The sequence below is a fragment of the Lagopus muta genome, chromosome 15 (assembly GCF_023343835.1).
Source record: "Lagopus muta isolate bLagMut1 chromosome 15, bLagMut1 primary, whole genome shotgun sequence".
NCBI lineage: Eukaryota > Metazoa > Chordata > Aves > Galliformes > Phasianidae > Lagopus > Lagopus muta.
The window spans coordinates 11986088-12003654 of record NC_064447.1 but is presented as its reverse complement, the minus strand read 5'-3'; the positions used below and the strand labels follow the sequence as shown (position 1 = coordinate 12003654).

At 49.7% G+C, this 17567-nt stretch overlaps 1 protein-coding gene across 8 annotated transcripts in view; it reads right to left on the bottom strand.

The window, feature by feature from the left end:
* Positions 1-17337, bottom strand: part of TTYH3 (tweety family member 3) — a 75514-nt gene extending 58177 nt beyond the window's left edge. For 6 of the 8 annotated variants that reach the window (XR_007379953.1, XR_007379954.1, XR_007379956.1 and 3 more), the window contains exon 1: positions 17059-17336. Coding sequence is in view for 3 of the 8 variants with exons in the window: in XM_048961162.1 (XP_048817119.1) it covers positions 17059-17181 (123 nt within the window). In the remaining 5 variants the exon portion in view is untranslated. Of the gene's footprint in view, positions 1-17058 lie in introns of all 8 variants that reach the window. The other 2 variants (XR_007379957.1, XR_007379955.1) reach the window with 2 other exon arrangements.
* Between the last annotated feature and the right edge of the window lie 230 nt (positions 17338-17567).

The following is a 17567-nucleotide window of genomic DNA, read 5'->3' as shown; positions in this document are numbered from 1 at the left end:
CATTGATTCAACACCCCGAGAAGGGAGACTCAGTGCGAAGCTTTGTGCTTTTCCACACGCACCCTAACCATACTAAGTGCCAAAGCATGATGACACATGGGCACTTTGTTCCTGCCTCAGGTTCACCTGATTGGTAGAAGTGTTTTCCCAGTGGCAGGCTAAAGTTACATATTGCACAACAGAATACTCAAACACCAGGGAGTCCACCTGCAGAACTGATAGAGCCCTTCATTTCAACCCACATCCAATGTTGCCTTGTATGCAAGCACAGCGAGCCAGACCAGTGAGATAATTAGAAGAAAGCTGTGTTTTATACCTGGGTCAGGGCTCGATGCTGTTCAGGTTGCAACAGCTCAGATACCCTGGCCTCAAGCCAGCAGAACAGCTCAGGTCAGCAGCAGGGCGAGTTATCCTGTAACTTCAGAACTGCCTCTGCATGGTGTTGTAAGCAGCTCACAACCAGATCAGCATCTCTGTGTGATCACTGGGCAGCCCTGGGGGCAGAGCGTTATGCCACCAACCCAGACATGCCCTCCTGCCTTCCCTTGGCTGGGGACTGGGTAACAATGACCTCAGAAGCCATAAACTTCCACCCCAGACAAGCACAATTAAAGGGCTGAAGCCACACGGTTGGTTGAGGATGCGAGAGTCCTCATGTTCAAGTCCCATTTACACAAAATAACATGGTGCTGAAAGCCACAGTCTTGCACTATTTTTCCACGGAGGTCTTGCCTGAAGAGGACTAAACACATAAACATGCATGCTTAAAGCCCAAATCTGATCTTAAATAACTCCTGGTTTGTTGGAATACAGTACTATCAGAAGTTTCTTTCACTCTTGTACAAGAACACCGTGCAACAAAAGACACAAGCAAGTCTTCAGCAAGGATTTATTCAAAACTGATGCAGGAAGCTGCTTCTCCAATACACACAGGTCTTGCTCCTCCAGCAGTTCAGAACAATCAGTCTCTCTTTGACGATGCTATTAACAACATCCAGCTTCTCAGTGCTGAGCGCTGTGCAGAGCGCTGTACAAAACCACAAAGCAAAGTTGAGTCTGCGCACAGCCACGCTATATCTTGTGTGTAAAACCAGATAAAGCTGAAGTCAGTTGGCTTGAATTGACTTGCAGGAGCTCAAGGCAGCTTGCTTGTTTATTTATTTATTTTAAATGCAAAACTTCAAAGCGCTTGTTCAACTGGTAAAGAAAAAGGCAACAATGAACCTTCTCTTGGAGCACAGCTAAGCGCCTGAACAATGAGGGGAAAAAAAAACAACACACCACACCAACAGAATCTGACAGCGCCCTGCTTCCCTGGGTTATAGGGAAGAATAATTTTCCAAAACACAGCACAGGAAAGGAAGCATTCTGTAATGCTTTACAGTTCCCAGAACAAAGTGACCTTTCCTATTAGTGACCCCAATCCACATGCGCTGCAGACTTGGACACCAAAAAATCCTCCTGCGATTTACAGATGCAAAAGAGGATGTGGTGACAATTGAGGCAGCCAGGGCTTGGCTATAAAGTCAGGGATTGAAAAATGTGCAAGGCAGCAGAATTCTAAGTCACTCGGTCATAATTTCAGCAGGAAATGCTCAGCGCTTATCAGCTGCTTTGAGCCGCCCCTGCTACGCTAATCCAGCAGCTCTCAGCGCTGCAGTGCCTGTGACGGAGAGGGCCATTGTCAGAAATGGAGTCCTTTGACATTTGTTTTCATAGCAGCAACAGCTGGGGAAGGCATTACAGCAAAGCACCTACCTTACAGCAGAGCGCTGCTTGGATGAGTGTTCAAGGCAGGAATTCAAGCACTGTACGCTCTGCTGCAGCTTTAGCTGCTTGGAGCTCCGTAGATCAGTGCCTCTTTACTTTCTGCCACCCTATCTTGTCCCTCTGTGCTGTCTGAGCTGTGCAGTTGTTACCTGGAGCTACTGCTTCTAGGCTGGGCCTGGAGAATGGGTGTTAGTACCACGATAGCAGGAATCAGCCCTGCTGCCATGGCATCGTCCTGGTGTGCCTTCACCTGGCAGCAGTGCTCCAGGGCTGCCCAATGCACAGTTTGCTGATGCAGGGGTGCATCAAATGCCAGCGTACATCTATGGAAAGAGGGATCCCCCAGGATTCCTCGAAGGGAACTCTGTATCTTGCCAAAGGTACTGACTGCAAATTTGCTTCCCACTTGTGGTCAGCTTACCCTCTGCAGCTATTCATATCGTGTTACACTGGGAAACGTAAGCTACTCTGGACACTTGTGATACAGAGCTACCCCATCTCTCGAGGAAGACCTTGCCTCACCCATCCCACGTTTCAGAAGTGCTGCATCCCCCACCAACAGCCCTCAGCAGCTCTGTGCTTTTGACCTTGAAAATTTAAACACACTGAAGCTTCCTCTCAGACAGCAGCTGCAACACTGCTCACTGTGCACAAAACTATGAAAAGAAAAGGAAGTACATTTGCTTTCATAACCCCAACTGACTGAAGCTTCTCCCCTCTCTCAGTATAGTCCTGAGCTGTTTTTGTTTCATCTCTAGCTTGATATATTGTAAGCCTTACTGCCACATCCTCTCAGTGCTGCCTTTAGATTAACAACCAGTGCTTGAGATGGGTTCTCTCTCTGCATGGAGAGCTACAGCAAGCCAGGAGCACTCCAGCCAAACAGCTGCTATCCAGTCAGCATTCTGACCTTACAGGTTCCCCAGTGCTGAACATAGAAATACACCATCAGCTTTTCTGGCTGCTGCATTTCCTGAAATGCGTTTTCATCAAATCTGCACCAGGAATTGGGGCTTGGTTCCTCACTCCCTGTTTGCCAACCACTTCCTCCTTTATTTTTAACTTAGGTGTCTTCCAGTTCACTCTGTGGCTGCGTGGACTTTCAGCCAGTTGTCTTCTGCCAGATTAATGGCCTTCTTCGGATTCAACCTGCACTGTTTGTACCTACATTTCTCTTCACAATTTACTCTGCATTTGAAAACAGCTTCTCTGAGGCACCTGGGCAATCAGCAATTTGCCACTTTGGAAGCTTATCACAAAGTGGGATTCACCACTTTGCAAGCAGGGCTGTTCAGGAACTCCCAAGCAACACATATGACAGAGGATGACCTCACTGACCACCCCATCCACAGTACAACTACAGCCACTGGAGATTCTCTGAAGCTACAAAGATGACTGCTATGCCCTCCTAAGCCTACCTCACCTCTTTCACCTCAACACCAGTGATCACAATTGCATGCCACAAACTCCCATCAGCTCCCTAAACACACCAGCAACACAGAAATACTATGAGCAGCAGCAGAGTTAGAACTGCTCAGACCAACTGCATTAGATTAATGGGGAATTATATCCAACTCCCAACATATACCAAATGCTGGATCTCTGACAAGAGACTTCTCAAAGCCCTGATGGGTTGGCAGCAGTTGCCTGGAATCCTTCAACCTTTTAGCAGGTGTTAAAGCTGCTGGGAAAGAGCCAAGCAGTACTTTTGCCTCACTGAAGCAATCAAACCATTTGTTACATCACCCAAACACTGCAAGAAGTGAGAGCCATCCTCTAGAAAGGAGTTTTGAGCAGCCCTGAGATAAGATTCCCTGAAGCAACAAAGCAAATATCTGCAACAACTCCGGTAGCTTCATGGAGCTTTTACTGAATGAAAGTAAGCAGTGCATGAACTACAAACAGAGCAGAGCAGGGCATTCACTCAGACACTCTTACAAAGCACTCAGTAACTGTTCTCATTTAACTCCAAGCAGCATAAACCCGGCCACAATACCTCCAGCAACAACTGTGTGCAAGCAAATGAGTTCTCCTTCCGTTTGTAAAGATAAAGGTTGGAAAAGACCACTAAGGTCACCCAGTCCAGCCATCAACCCATCCCCACAGACCACATCCCTCAGTGCCACCACACGCACGTGGTTCTGGAACACCTCCAGGCACAGTGACCCCACATCTCCCTGGGCAGCCTGAGCCAGTGCATCACCACTCTGAGAACATTTTCCTAATATCCAACCTGAACCTCCCACAGAACTTTCCCTTATGGCCTGCAGAAGAACCTCACAGGACACGATCAGCCTTCAATGCTAAAAGAAGCTGAAGAAAGAACCTTCTGATTTTTCTCCTTCCTTCCATCATCTTCAACAGCGAAACTGCCAACTCAAGCTCAACTAAAGACAGAAATTAAGATGGAGCATGTTCGCAGACAGCATTTTAATTTAACTCTGAGCATGGGTTGCTCAAATAGTTTGTGCATGCCCCATCCCTGGAGGCATTCAGGGCCAGGCTGGATATGGCTCCGGGCAGCCTGATCTGCTGGTTGGTGACCCTGCACATAGCAGGGGGTTGGAACTGGATGATCATTGTGGTCCTTTTCAACCCAGGCCATTCTATGATAATACTAATGGAATTAATGCAATCAGTACTTTGTAATAGAATAATCTTACCCCACCCACAGCGGGGAAACCTAGGATGCTCTCATGAGGGGAGTATGAAGGCGGCAGGTACAAAATTAGATGGTCACAACATGCCCCTGGTGCCTCTGAGATTTTAATCACACTGGCTGAGGCACAGCATTTACACCTCGGGCCCTGCATGGTGCTTACTTGGGTTGGCCAACCACATGGGCTCACCTTCCTGAGGCAGCTCAAGGACTCATCTCCCACCACACGTGTGCTCCTCCCACCTCCTGATGATGAGGCTCTGAGCACGCAAGCAGAACATTGCCAGTGCACACCTCTCTGCATAGTCCTCCTTATCCCACATCAGCGAGGGTATCTCACAGTAAGGAGAGACTTCCTGCCTTGGTTCTCCATGCCCTGCATCCTTACTGGCACCATAATCCTGTTTATGACAGGCTGGTTGCTATGGAAGTGATTAAGTGGCCACAAGATTATACCTGCAGGTGGAAGATGTGCAAGCAAAGGAACCCAAGCAGTTTGCTGCATACTCTTACAGACATGACACAATCCCTGTGCAGCGACAGGGAGCTCTAACAGTAACTCCCAGAGGCACAATTTGACTGTGAGGAATGGCACAGCATTAAGCTTTCATTTAGTCTTCTCCTAGAAAACAGGTGGTTCAGTCACATCACTGGCACCCACTAATTTTAGTGAGTGCCCCACAGTTGAACAGTGGGGCTCCAGCCACTTTCCCAGGACCCTGGAATTCTCGCTGTGCTCAAAATGCTCTCTTTAGTCCAACAATCACAGTGAAAGAGGTGACAAGAGCCTATAACCAAGCTCTGCATCTTTAACCACCCTTTTGTTGATTACTGTCTTTTATAAAGCAGGGATTCAGAGAGCAGAGAGAGGCAGATCTGACACACACTGACATGCATGACTAACCCAGGCCGAGCAAGCAGGGTGGGATGAGAACGTGCCTGGAATGCAGAACTCTGCTCAGGAGCTATTAGCAGGGGCACAAGGAGAGGGGCTGGCTGGAAGTTACACGTTAGACAGCAAGGAGAGCAGCCCAGGCAGCCTGCAGAGTCCGGTTCTAACACCAGGAATCAAATAAGGCACTTTTCTGCTTACTAAGCTAAAGGTTACACTGTCATTTGCAGAAGCTGTATGTAACAGTGTCAGCCCTTGAAGAATTGGCTTTATGCTTACAGCACATGGGAGGCAGGCTCTCTGCTGACCAGTCTGCATGCAGCTGCACAGAGCACTCAGACCTGCTTGCCCAGAACAGACTGATGGGTTTCCCCATCAAGGCAGCAGTGAGGCACAGGCAGGATGCAAACATCTCTGAAGCAGAAATCTTGCACAGCTAGTTTTGGTATCAGAGATGTGTTGTACTATTTGTGGGCAGGAAGGAAAGAACCAAACTGGGCTAAGACATCAGTGGCTCCTTCTTAGAACCCTTAATATACTGCACCAAGTAAACAAGGTTACTCTTCGCAAAGACCGCACTAATCAACCTAATGTAATTATTAAGTGCTGAAAGTCCTGTCCATGGGTTATACCTGCAGAACCACATCTCAGTTGCGTGATGTGCTGCTGTTCTGGTCCCAGAGGACACCTTCACTGGCTGTGCTCCACTGCCATCAGCAGAGAGAGACTCACACACCAGGCAGCCTTGAGCTGCAGCGCTCCTCAGCACTGGGAACACACGAAGACGTGGGTCAGTCACAGGCAGAAGGCACAATAGCTAGCAAATAGTTACTTAATGTACTTAGGGACTGTAGTAAGACAAACGGCATTCTCAGAAATCAATATTTTATGGAGGAAAAAATGAACAGCAGACAACTGAATTTTAACAGACACCAACAGAACCCACGCAAACACCGAAGAAGAAGAAAGGGCACTGGAGCGAGGCATGCATGTGACCCAGCAGCACTTGCCTCAGTAAGAACTTCAGGGTTAAGAAAGGTGTACAGGAACAAGAAGAATTAGCACTGCAGTGGGGATTAGGGTAAGGAGAACCCCATACCTTGCTTCTCATCATCTGTTGGGAGAGGATGTAAGTTCATAGCACATCCCTTCCTCCTTCCCCCATAACCTCCGCTCTGCCCGAGGCTAAAGTTGCACTAATAAAAACAGCAGAGCTGCAGTAAACTGTCCAGCCTCGTTACTTACACCTCAGCAGCACGCTCCCAGCATTACCAACACACTGCACCTCCCTGAGCTGCCTGCTCACACAGCACTGGGAACGCATCCTCAAGCACTGTGTCCACAGCGAGAGTTTCCTCAATGGGACTGGATGGATTTTCAGTCATCACCTTTAGTTCACCCTTTAATTTAAGGTGTTCACAGCGTTTTGGAGAAGCAAGCCCATCAGCACACCAAGTCCTGGTCTTGAGGTCAACCAGGACTTTTGCCTTGTTATACTTACTGGAACAAAAAGCTATTTCAATGTTGTAAACTGGTTGCTGTCATCAGCTTGCCTACTCAGGCCGATTCACCATCTGTAGTTCAATCTGCAGGAACTTCCCTGCACACGTACAGAATCGGACCTCAGCTCAGGGATGGAGCCCTGCCCCAACCAGCCCCACTGCTCAGCCCATACACCCACATGAACTCAGGCTGCAGGGAGGGATGGGAGGACACAGAAAACATAGGTCACATTTTGAAACAGCACGAGGCACACAGGAAGCATTATGTGGTGTTTTGAGAACCGCACTCTCATCCAAAGTAAAGGGTTCTGTTTAGCTGCAGGAGGAGTGTCAAGTAAATCATTCTGTCCTCGCTGGATGTGCTAGTGCTGCTTTCCACTACATCCAGTCAGAAAAAAAAGAGATCAGCACAGATGATTCTCTTTTTTCTGCCTCCTAATTTAATTAGAAGTTTTCCTTTTAAGGGAACACGTGCATTTACACTTGTCGTTATGAATACCTCTGATGTAGCCTTGTGTAATTACTCCTGTCCACTGCAGTCCAAGGCATTGACTTTTACCTTACTCAAGTTCAGATCTGAGGAAAAGAAAACATCCTATCTTTTTAACCGTGTCTATCCAAGCACAGTGACAGCCAACTATCGCCACCACAGCCTTGTTCTGGGTCTCTGCCTTCCAGCACTGCTCACACTTGACAGCCTGTCAGTCCAAAGCTACACAGAGATCTTGTTTTCAGGATCTACCACTGCACTCAGCAATCTGAACTACAAGAAGAGCTGCAACAGGGGTAGAAACAACAACTCTTTCTCTGATGGATTTTTAACCTCCCATCCAGTTCTCCACCAAAATTATCAGAAGTACAGACTTCTCTCCTCAGGCTCAAGACAAGTGTTGTTGGGACCACACACAACAAAGTTTCCTTCCTCCTTTCAAAAACAGGAAGAGATTACAGCACAATGCAAGTGTACTGTCCATTTTCATGCCCAAGAAGACTCAAGAAAAAGCACCTGGTACTTTTTGTTTTAGAACACTCAGCTGCTTCCCAATTCCAAACAGCAAAACAAGCTGTGTGTGCAAAGCCACCAAGCAGCTCGCTAGATTCTCACTGGAAAAATAGAACTCCAGAAGGAACTGGTTTGATTAGAAGACATTTGCATAAGTTATTACATCTCCTCTCCCTCCATCTTCACTTGGAAGTTATCTGATGACACCTTCCCCACAAAGCAGCACAGCAGCAGGGCAGTTCCACCCTTTCCTCTCCATTCCCACCACCAGGTCTGATGCAGCAGGTCACACACCAAGCATCTCAGCTGCTTCCTTCATTGCTCTACCCTTCCAAAAGCAAACCAGGAGCTCACTAGGGGTGCGTTTACCAAAACACAGAGTTCTGCCATTGATGCAGCACAGTTTGTCACAATTGCTCCTAGGCTCTGAGAATTACAAGCCCGTAGCTGGGCATCTAATTAAAGGAATGAATTAATGAGTTTTACCAAAAGCTTTCAAGTCACTGTTCTAATTTGCACCTTAAGTCAGCAGGACACTCAAAGGGGCTTTCTGTGCTGCTGGTCCCTCTGTCACATCCCACCACAGCACCTTGCCGCCACTCAGGCCTTACAGCCAGAGTGAACTCTACAGGAAGAGGCCTGGGCCTTCTGGACAGCTGAATGCAGCCATCACAAATCACACAGCAGCCCTGCAGTGCAAGAGAGCAGCCAGGTCCAGTGCAGGATGCACCGAGCGCTGCCTCCATCACTTCCATTCATCCCAGCCCCAACCCCCAGCTCTAACAATTGCAGTTCAGTGCCGGGCTCCCAAGGAGGCAGAAATTGAAAACACGTTTCCATTGAAGCACAGCTTGAATTTCATGAATTCCATCACTCTCAACTTTCTCAGCATTTCCTGGAGCGAATACTGTAAAACAGGAGAGAAAGGGGTGGAGGAGCAGGCAGGGAAGCAGCCTCATCCCTCCCCCCTACAGCAGCCAGAGAGGGGTGCAGGGGCAGTGTCAGCACACAGCAACAGGAGGAAGGGCTGCTCCTAGGGTGAAGGACACAAGGAAGGGATAGTTCAACATAAGCTTGGAGGAAGGAAAGCAACACACCACAAAACTGCCGGAGGCCTCGGGAACAGTAAAAGTCATCTGTTATGAGTGCTCAAACAACAGAGCTGCAGGCTGAGCCCAGATGCAAAGAGCCACAATTGCAGCGATGAGAAGGGAAGGCACACTGCATCCCAGTGCTCCCAGCAGCCACAGCCAGCCTCACTGGGAGCTTGGGAGCCTTGTGAGGCTGCAGGAGAACCCATCCCAAGCAGCAAGCCTAATGCACAGCGAAGCCCATCAATCTGCCAGTGGACACTAAAGCAATTATAACTGCCAGAAACAACAGGCAGCACTGAGCAACAAGTCTTTTTTTTTTTTCCACATGCACAACTATAACCCAATTGACCTTGGGATTACTCAAGCTGGCTAATTAACACCCGGCAGATAGCTCTGCTACCATTACCCATACCCAGACCCCCTTCCTCTCCCACAGCCCGCCCTTATCTGAGGGGCATTACATCATCTGCCCAAGCCCTCTTGTAACAGACACCATTATGCAACTCAAGTGCCTCCATTTGGGTTTTGGAGTTATTTTGAATTTCAGTGTTGAATAGCAGGCTTGTTTAAATTCACTGCATGAACAGCGGCGTTTTATAGACTGAAAAGGGTGCCCATGCACAGACACCAGCACTGGCATAACAACACATCTGAATGTGGTGCACATTTGTGAAACATCCATTCTCCACATGCCAGATTCTCCCCATCCAGGAATAAGCCCGGCATTGTCAGGACTGATCAGCACTATCTTTCATCCCTAATTTCACACTGCAGAGGACTTTGGTGCATATGCACGTGTGGCACTGTTATGGGATTGAGCAGGCAGAGCCAGCCCATAGCACTCTAAGCAAGGAAACCTCAATCTGAGCTGTAGCTCCAGGGATGAGGGTGAAGGGCAGCTCCTTCCCCTCGTTGGTTGCAGGGCTGCTCTCACCACCGCAGTAAAATATGCTTCCTTGCTCAAATGGTAACTCCAAAGAAGCCTGGCACAGCTACATCTGCCAGAGCTAACAAGCCCAGGGCCATGGAAAAGCAAAAGTTGCTCTAAATCTTACCATCATTTCCAAGTGCACAGAGAAGGGAAGCAACACAAGTATCAGGACTGAGTTACATCCACCTCCCTACCAACGCATTGCATGCTAACCTTTCCCCCCCTCCTCTGCTCTTTCAGCAAGAGAATAACAGCCCTGCAGCCCCAAGCACACACAAATGACTGCTTTACAGGAGCACACACATTTGTGGCTAACCAAAGATCACATGATGAGAACAGACTTGAAAACCTACAAGTTGATCACCATCAGAAATCTAAAGAAAAAAAAACCTTGAGATTAAAGAATTTACAGTGTGAAAGTGCCCTGAGTTTGGCTTTTTTTATATATATACATAGGATAAGACAAGGAAAGAGGAGAAAGCATCAGCAGCACCCTGCCCTCACAGTGACTATTTGCTGGGTACCTGCTGACCCTTCCATGGTGCAGCTAAGGCTCTCTCTCATTTGGGGATACATGTAACCAATTCCTGGTTTCTCACTGCAGTCATGCAACAAGTTTTCTCAGCCACTTTTTTTAGGCTGTCATCCGAGTGCATCCCCAGGACAGCAAGTCCTGCATGACCTCAATCTTCCTCTGACGTTCATTCACCTGTCCTGTTAATCATCATCTGCACTGAGCAGGCAGCAGGATGGCACACCGAGCAGCAGACAGCCTTGCTCAGAGGGCAGCAGTTACGGGGTGTTTAATTATTTGAGACAACTTTTCCAGCACATCAGTACGTCCCCAAGTATTTTAAGCCTTATCCACGTCTCAAGAGCACGAGCTGGTTTAAGAAGTTCAGTCCAGAAGGCGATCCTGGTACGTTTCAAGGTTACTCAAGTCCTGTCCAAATCTCACAGCAAAGAAATTCCCAGACACCACAGCCCTTCCCCCAGCGATGGGAACCTCGCTCAGCTGAAACCAAGCCAAGTTCTCCTACCCACTCAAGGGGAATGGGAAATCTCAGTGTAGCTGGTAGAAAGCTTACTGCTAAAAGACAAAACAGAGACCAGAGGAGAGCTGACAGTCATCAGGAGCTTAGTTATAAGAGCTTTGCACCACTAAGTGTACAGGTGGGTGGGAACTAGCAGAAAAGAGGTATAAAGTTAGCCTTGTCCTGGAAGAAAGAGCAAGAAAATAAAAGGGAAAAAGAGGGGGGGGGGAGGAAAGAAAGATGCCAGAGGTCTGGAGGCGCCCATCCTTCAGCTGACCAAAGATGCTGCATCAAGAAACACAGCGTGACAAAGGCACCAAATCTTTGTCTGTCTCATTCTCAATTGACAGATTTCTGTTTACAGGTTCAAAAATAAATTTAATCCAAAATACAAGTGAGGGAGATAAAGAAGAGTTGCGCGCAGCTCCCTTAATCCACATTCAAAGCCTCGGGATTAAGACAGAGGAAAGCACCTGACTTCCACCCTTAATCTCCAGCCATGCCTAATGAGATATGTTCTGGGTGAGAACTTCTCACTTTCCCTAATAATGAAAAATAAGCAGCAATAAATTCCACACCAACATCTGCTTGAAGCATTGCTTGTTTTACTGGATGAACGTTTGAACAAAGGCTTTTTGTTAACTGGAAGAGTGTGGATTCTGCTCCCCTAAAAAAAAAAAATAAAAATAAAAATAAAAAAAGTAGCATTGAGAATCAAGGAGAAAAAAAAAGATGAAGTGACCTATTTGATTTCCATGGTCCTTTCTGCAGAACACCAGTGGTTGGGCTTTGTATCCAGACACCAAAGAGAAGCTTCCTAAGCAGCTGCATCGTTTTGGTGGCAAACTATATCGGAGAACCTCATCTGCATTTGCTGTTTCTGCTTACTCTGTTTTGAAAGCAAAGGCAGAATTGAAAGTTCTTGAGCAGTATTTGCTGCAAACCAACAGACACCTGTGTGCACACAAGCGTAACACACCTGCAGCACTGGGAGGAGGTGGATGCACCACCTTGACGCTGTTTGTGCTTCAGACACGATCAGGAGTCATAGGTCTCATAGAAAAAACAACAAGATCTTCAACAGGACAAGTGGTTTCAGTGCCAAGGTGCCAGCAGCTGCCCATTGCGTGAGCAGAGCAATGGTTTGAGCACTGGTTCCACTGGTGCAGCTGAGAGCAGCACGATGCTGCTCAAGCCAGGCACAGCATAAGGGTTTCCTTGCACTGGAAAGCTCAGCAGGGCTGGCAACATCTTCTCTGCACAGGATTAATACTTTCAGGATTCGACACGTACAAAGCAGTTTCCCCCCTCTGCACACTCTCAGCTCTTTCCCCTACAATGCATTCCACATTTCTCCAAGCTGTCCTTTACCTCTGTGCATACTTAGGTTTGCTAAAACCATACATTTAGAAATGTTGCTCTCTGAGCAGAGTGCAGCGATCCACAGCCAGGGTTTCCAGAAACTGTGAGCCCTCAGGAGACCATCTGAAAACGTAGCAGCACAGCATGGGTCAGCAAAAAAGTATGGCTGCAGACAGAAAGCTGGCAGAGGTTGACTTCTTTCCCTGTCTGTATACCATATGCTGCTGTGCAACTGGATGTATGGTATACAGAAACCTTTCTGTGCCTTACTTCAGTAAATCAACCATCAAAACCTGTCTCAGTTCCACATTTCTTGGTCAGCCATTGTGCTGCAGCTCCCTCAGATCAAACAGACCGGAGTGGGGCTGATGTATGAGCACACAGTTACTCATGCGACCAACACTGATGAGAAAAGGGAAGCAGGGATTTACCATTAGTTCTTCAAAATCTGAAAGCGACTTCAGCATAATTAGAAAACATTGGATTCTGCTAACCAGGGTCACCTAACCTTTCTGAAAGTGCGAAGAAACGAATGCTGCAGCGGGATGCTGATCAGGCTTTGGAAGAGGTCCAACTGTTCCCAAATGCAGCCTTCAGCCTGACCCCCCCCCCTTCAGAAAGGCCCATTACCCGCTGACTGGGAGCCAACTAGACAAGAACACGTCATCCACTTTGACTAAGACACATGTTCCCAATTTACAGAAAGACTCTTGGTTTCAGCATTGAAATAGGACGCCAGTACAGTAGAGGAAGTTCTAAAACAATCTCTCTAATCCAAGTTTTTTGGCAGTTCAGGCTTCACCGTGGTTCCCCAGCCAAGAAATACTTCCAAAGACGACATTAGCTGTTATGTGCAGGGAAACAGCTTCACAGAGCCAGAGAGTACCTGACAGAATTCATTCCGTGCTGAACTCTTGCCTACACGTTGAAACACACATGGATGAGAGGCTGCAAGCCAACAAAAGGCAGCGCCCTTGGGTTCACACAGCCCTTCACACTGCTGGGTCCCCCAGCACATATATCAGGGGATAAAAACATACTACTGCATAACAGCACCGAGCAGGGCATGCAAAGAACCTCCTGGGTGACACAGTCAGATAGACCATCTCAAAACCGCGGACTGGAGCACAGCCCTGTTCTTATCTTTGCTACTTTCAGCATGGCCATGCTTCTGAACTGGTGGGAATCCATCATGCAGGCTTTTTCCCCATGCACGTTCAGCTGCCCCTGCACCTACTGTCTGTGTGCAACAAAAGCAGCACTGCTGGGATGCAAGGAAAGAGCTTCAAAGATGTGCTGGAGGGCTTTGCTCTCCTCTAGCCTGCTTCACACAGAGCCCATATTTACACAGATTCAGGTCAACTTCACCATTCTGCAACAGTTAAGAAGAGCAGAAGTTTAAGTCCAGTACTCCACAGCTCGGCTTCTTGCAGCCTCTTTTCCCCTTAGAACCATAGAATCACAAGGTTGGAAAGGACCTACAAGATCACCTAGCACAACTGTCCTCCTGCTACCATTGCTACCACAAGCCACTAAACCATATCTAGTCTCTCTCTTCACTGTTTATAGAGCATTTCTCAGCTCACAGTGAGACATAAGAGCTACAGAGAAGCATTCTAGGTTCCTTTCCTGCTGGTACCAAAGGCCCCCATCTCAAACAACTATCCCTACACCCACTGTGCACCTTCCAGCACGTGACCTCCGCAGTACCTTAACCAACTCACAGAAATAAAGTGAACTCAATGCTGTGCAATAAAGCACAAACAACAGATTAAGTTAGTGACACCAGCAGCCTAAAGAACACCTTCATTTCCCATTCAAGTTAATTGGGAAGTGGACAGTACTGCTGCAATGGCCATTATCTGCTCAGCAGCAAAAGGCACAGAAACCAGAACTGTCAGAGGGAACACAGGCTGTGCTCCATTTTTACATTCCCTTCACTCCAGAGTTTGTGACTCACTACACAATGAAAAGGCTTTGCAGAGCACTGCAGTATGACTCAGATGAGAATACAGCCAGAACAAAACTGTTCATATCAAGATATCTTCAATCCCAGTGACTCACGGGAGGGCAGGAACTAGAGAGATGAGCTGCTGTGTATGGAAGGCTCTACGGAGCAGCACATGGAGGCAGCTCTGATGGGATCACCCAGCACATCAACCCCAGATGTGAGGGATCACAGATCACCCTGGGCTGAAGCTCACCTCCCTTCCCCTGGGTAGGGAAGATGCCCTCAGACTGTTGAGAGGGAAGCCAGCCGTCTGAAGGCCATGCATATACATACACTGAAACCATTCAGTCCTGGTGGGAGGATTTGCTCTGCTGCTGCACGCAGTGTTCTAACCTAGCACAACATGATACGCAGTGGGAGAAGATAAGAAGTAAATAATACCAGGGGATGGCATTTCAGAGAGCAACTCAAGGTAAAGGAGGTACATGGTCAAAGCCCCCAGCTGCACCAACCCTAGCCCTTGGGGCAGCATCACCATAAGCACTCCTTGAGCTCTCAGACAAAAAAGAAGCCCTGTGGTTGTGGGGGGCTGCCTCCATATGGGCCAGTGCACAGCAGCGTAACTGCTTTGTACAATGGGGCTGTGTGGGACAGAGCAGCAGAACTGCTGTTAAGCCTGGGTCCTCACAGATGTGCTCACCGCCCGGAGTCCCAGGAGACACAGAGATCTGATTTCAAACACAGACAGTGAGTGCTTATCTAAGAACTACACGCACTTCAGAGAGGTTTCAGGGGACAACAGCGTGTCTGCTGCTTCAGTGGAATAGAGGCTCAGGCATTACAGTAATCCCTGACAGGTAGAGGTTACATCCTGGTACATCTGTACCCTCCTCACCCACAGCACGTGGCACTCCAACAGGTGACAGGACAGCACCCACATCCAAGCCACCGGGTCTCATATTTTGTTCAAATGGTGACTGATACTACCAAAGTTCAAAGACTACCATCACAACACGAGCACAGAGAAGGTGGGCTTTCACTAAGACGATCCTAAAGGAAACAGTACTTTATAAAGAAAGCAATGTTTTCCCTCTCTCATGACTGGGAAATCTTCTCCTGAGAACCAGAGAAGACACACTGCTTCATTCCTCATGTGGAATCAGAATGAGAATGGATACAGTGACCTGCTGTATGCTATTTAATGACAGCCGTCCAACTACTCTATGGCTTGAAGTCATGGAAACTTGAAGGTGTTTTCAATTTAGCAAACGTAATCCTTCCTTACTGCAGCCAGGGACGCTCTGTCCTTTCCCATCCCCATACGCTCCCAGCGAGCATCCCCCAGTGACCTCACATACCGTGGGCACTGACAGCTCACATGCCCTCAGAACGAGGGCATCAACCACAAACAGAGTAGAAAACAAATACAACCACAAACTGGGCCAACTTGTGAGACCTCTGAAGAAGAGAGCAATAAACAGGATTTAAATCAAGAAGTGGACTGCCTTATTTTCAGGGTTTTATATGGTTCCGCCTCCATAACGTGACAGGTTCCTAAAGAGAAGGGGAAACTATGCCAGCACCGGCTGCAAGCAGAGCAGGGGATGCAAATTCATAATAAAGCAAATGGAAAAAGCCAGAATTCAGAACAATTTGAAGCATGAGAGAGCACTCAGCATTACAGTTCCCACTCCCGGATTAAGCTGCCCTGTTTCACTGCCTTAGAATTAATCTATGTGGCTACAAACTCCAGTGCCAACTCGCAGCAGCACGGTTATATAAGCACTGATAACAGTGCCTGCATTGCTGGAGCTGTCGGCCACCCCCCCCCCCCCAGCCCTGAAATCAGCAAAGCTGCAATTCACATCGTGCTTCCAAAGACAGACCCCGCAGTAATCCAGACATTTGGGTTGAGATTTGATAAGACATTTTCTTTCGAGCTGATGTCCAGACTGAAAAGGCCATCGGCTGCCACGTGAGGAGTCCTGAACAGCACGGCAGGAAGGGCAGCACTGCACTACACAGAGGAGAAGGAGAGAGCAGAAGTCCAAACGCGATTACAGTAAAATTATCTGAGCACAACTGCAAAGCGCTGCGAGGAGCGTTTTGGGCCATCCAGGTGACATCCACACACCTGCGGGGCACCCAAAGGTCACACAGCACAGCCGGCTGTGAGCTCTGTGCTCACACAGCACATGCAGCCCCCCGGCCCAGGGGCAGCCCCCCCCCCACCCCCAAAGGGATGGGGCACAGCAGGCCGCCTGCAGCCCACGGCCCCGCGTGGCCATATTGAGCCCCTCGGCGACGGGAACCACAGCAAGTTCACGCAACGAAGCCCCAAATGCTCCAGCCGGGTCAGTGCTCCGCTCCGGTTATTGGTTTAAAGACGTTTCTCAGCATCCGCACATCGCCTCCGCGTTCCGCACCGGCATCACCCCGCAAAGCCGCGCTCCCGCCTCGCTCCGATCGCCGTTCTTGCCGCAGCACCGCCCGCACCTTCACGGCCGGAGCCTTTTTCCCGCAGCAGCGGCTGCGGTTCCAGGACGGCACGAGTCCTCTCCAAAAGCAAAATGGTGCAGCCAACCGATGTCGGCGGCCGCGGCTCTGAGAGGCGACTCGGAGCCACCGCAGCCCCGCTCCGAGATGACAGCCGAACGCGCGGTTCCGCGATCATCGCAACCACGCGGCCAACAGAGCGGCACCGAACCCTCGGGCGATTCCGACCCGGCGGCCCCGGGGCACGGAACGCAGCCTGGCGGGGAGGAGAGAGGACGGGATGGGACGGGACGGCCCCCTACCCCCACACGGACGGAGGGGACGCGGCCCCTTCTCGGCACCGCGCTCGGAGCGCCGCGCTCACCTGCTGGTACTCGGCGTCGTCCGGGCGGAAGTCGGCGGCGGTGAGCTCCCAGCGCAGGCTGAGGTGCGGCAGGCGGTGCAGCAGGCTCACCCACCAGGGCGGCGAGTAGCTGACGCCCGCCATGCCCGCCTCGCCTGCTTCATTCACCCCGAGCCGCCGGCCATGGAGCGCTCCGGGCTGCCGGGTCCTCGCCTCACCTGCGGCCCCGCATGGCCGGCTCCCCCGCCTCCCTCTTCCCCTCCCGCCGCGCCGCTCGCTCCCTCTTTGTTCGCCGAGAGGCTCCGCCACCCCCGCGCCTGGCGCCGCCCGCCCGCTCCCATTGGCGCCGCCGCGCTCCGCCCAACCGCCGGCGGAGGGGAGCGGCCCCCCCGTGCGGGGCTGCGGGCGCGGGGCGGGCCTACCTGCCGGGCCCGGCTGTGGATGGATGCTCCGACGCGGAGCTCCCCCCGCTGACCCCGCGCACTGCGGTCCCGCGGCAGAGGGACGCGCGGATTCGGACCTTCGAGGTG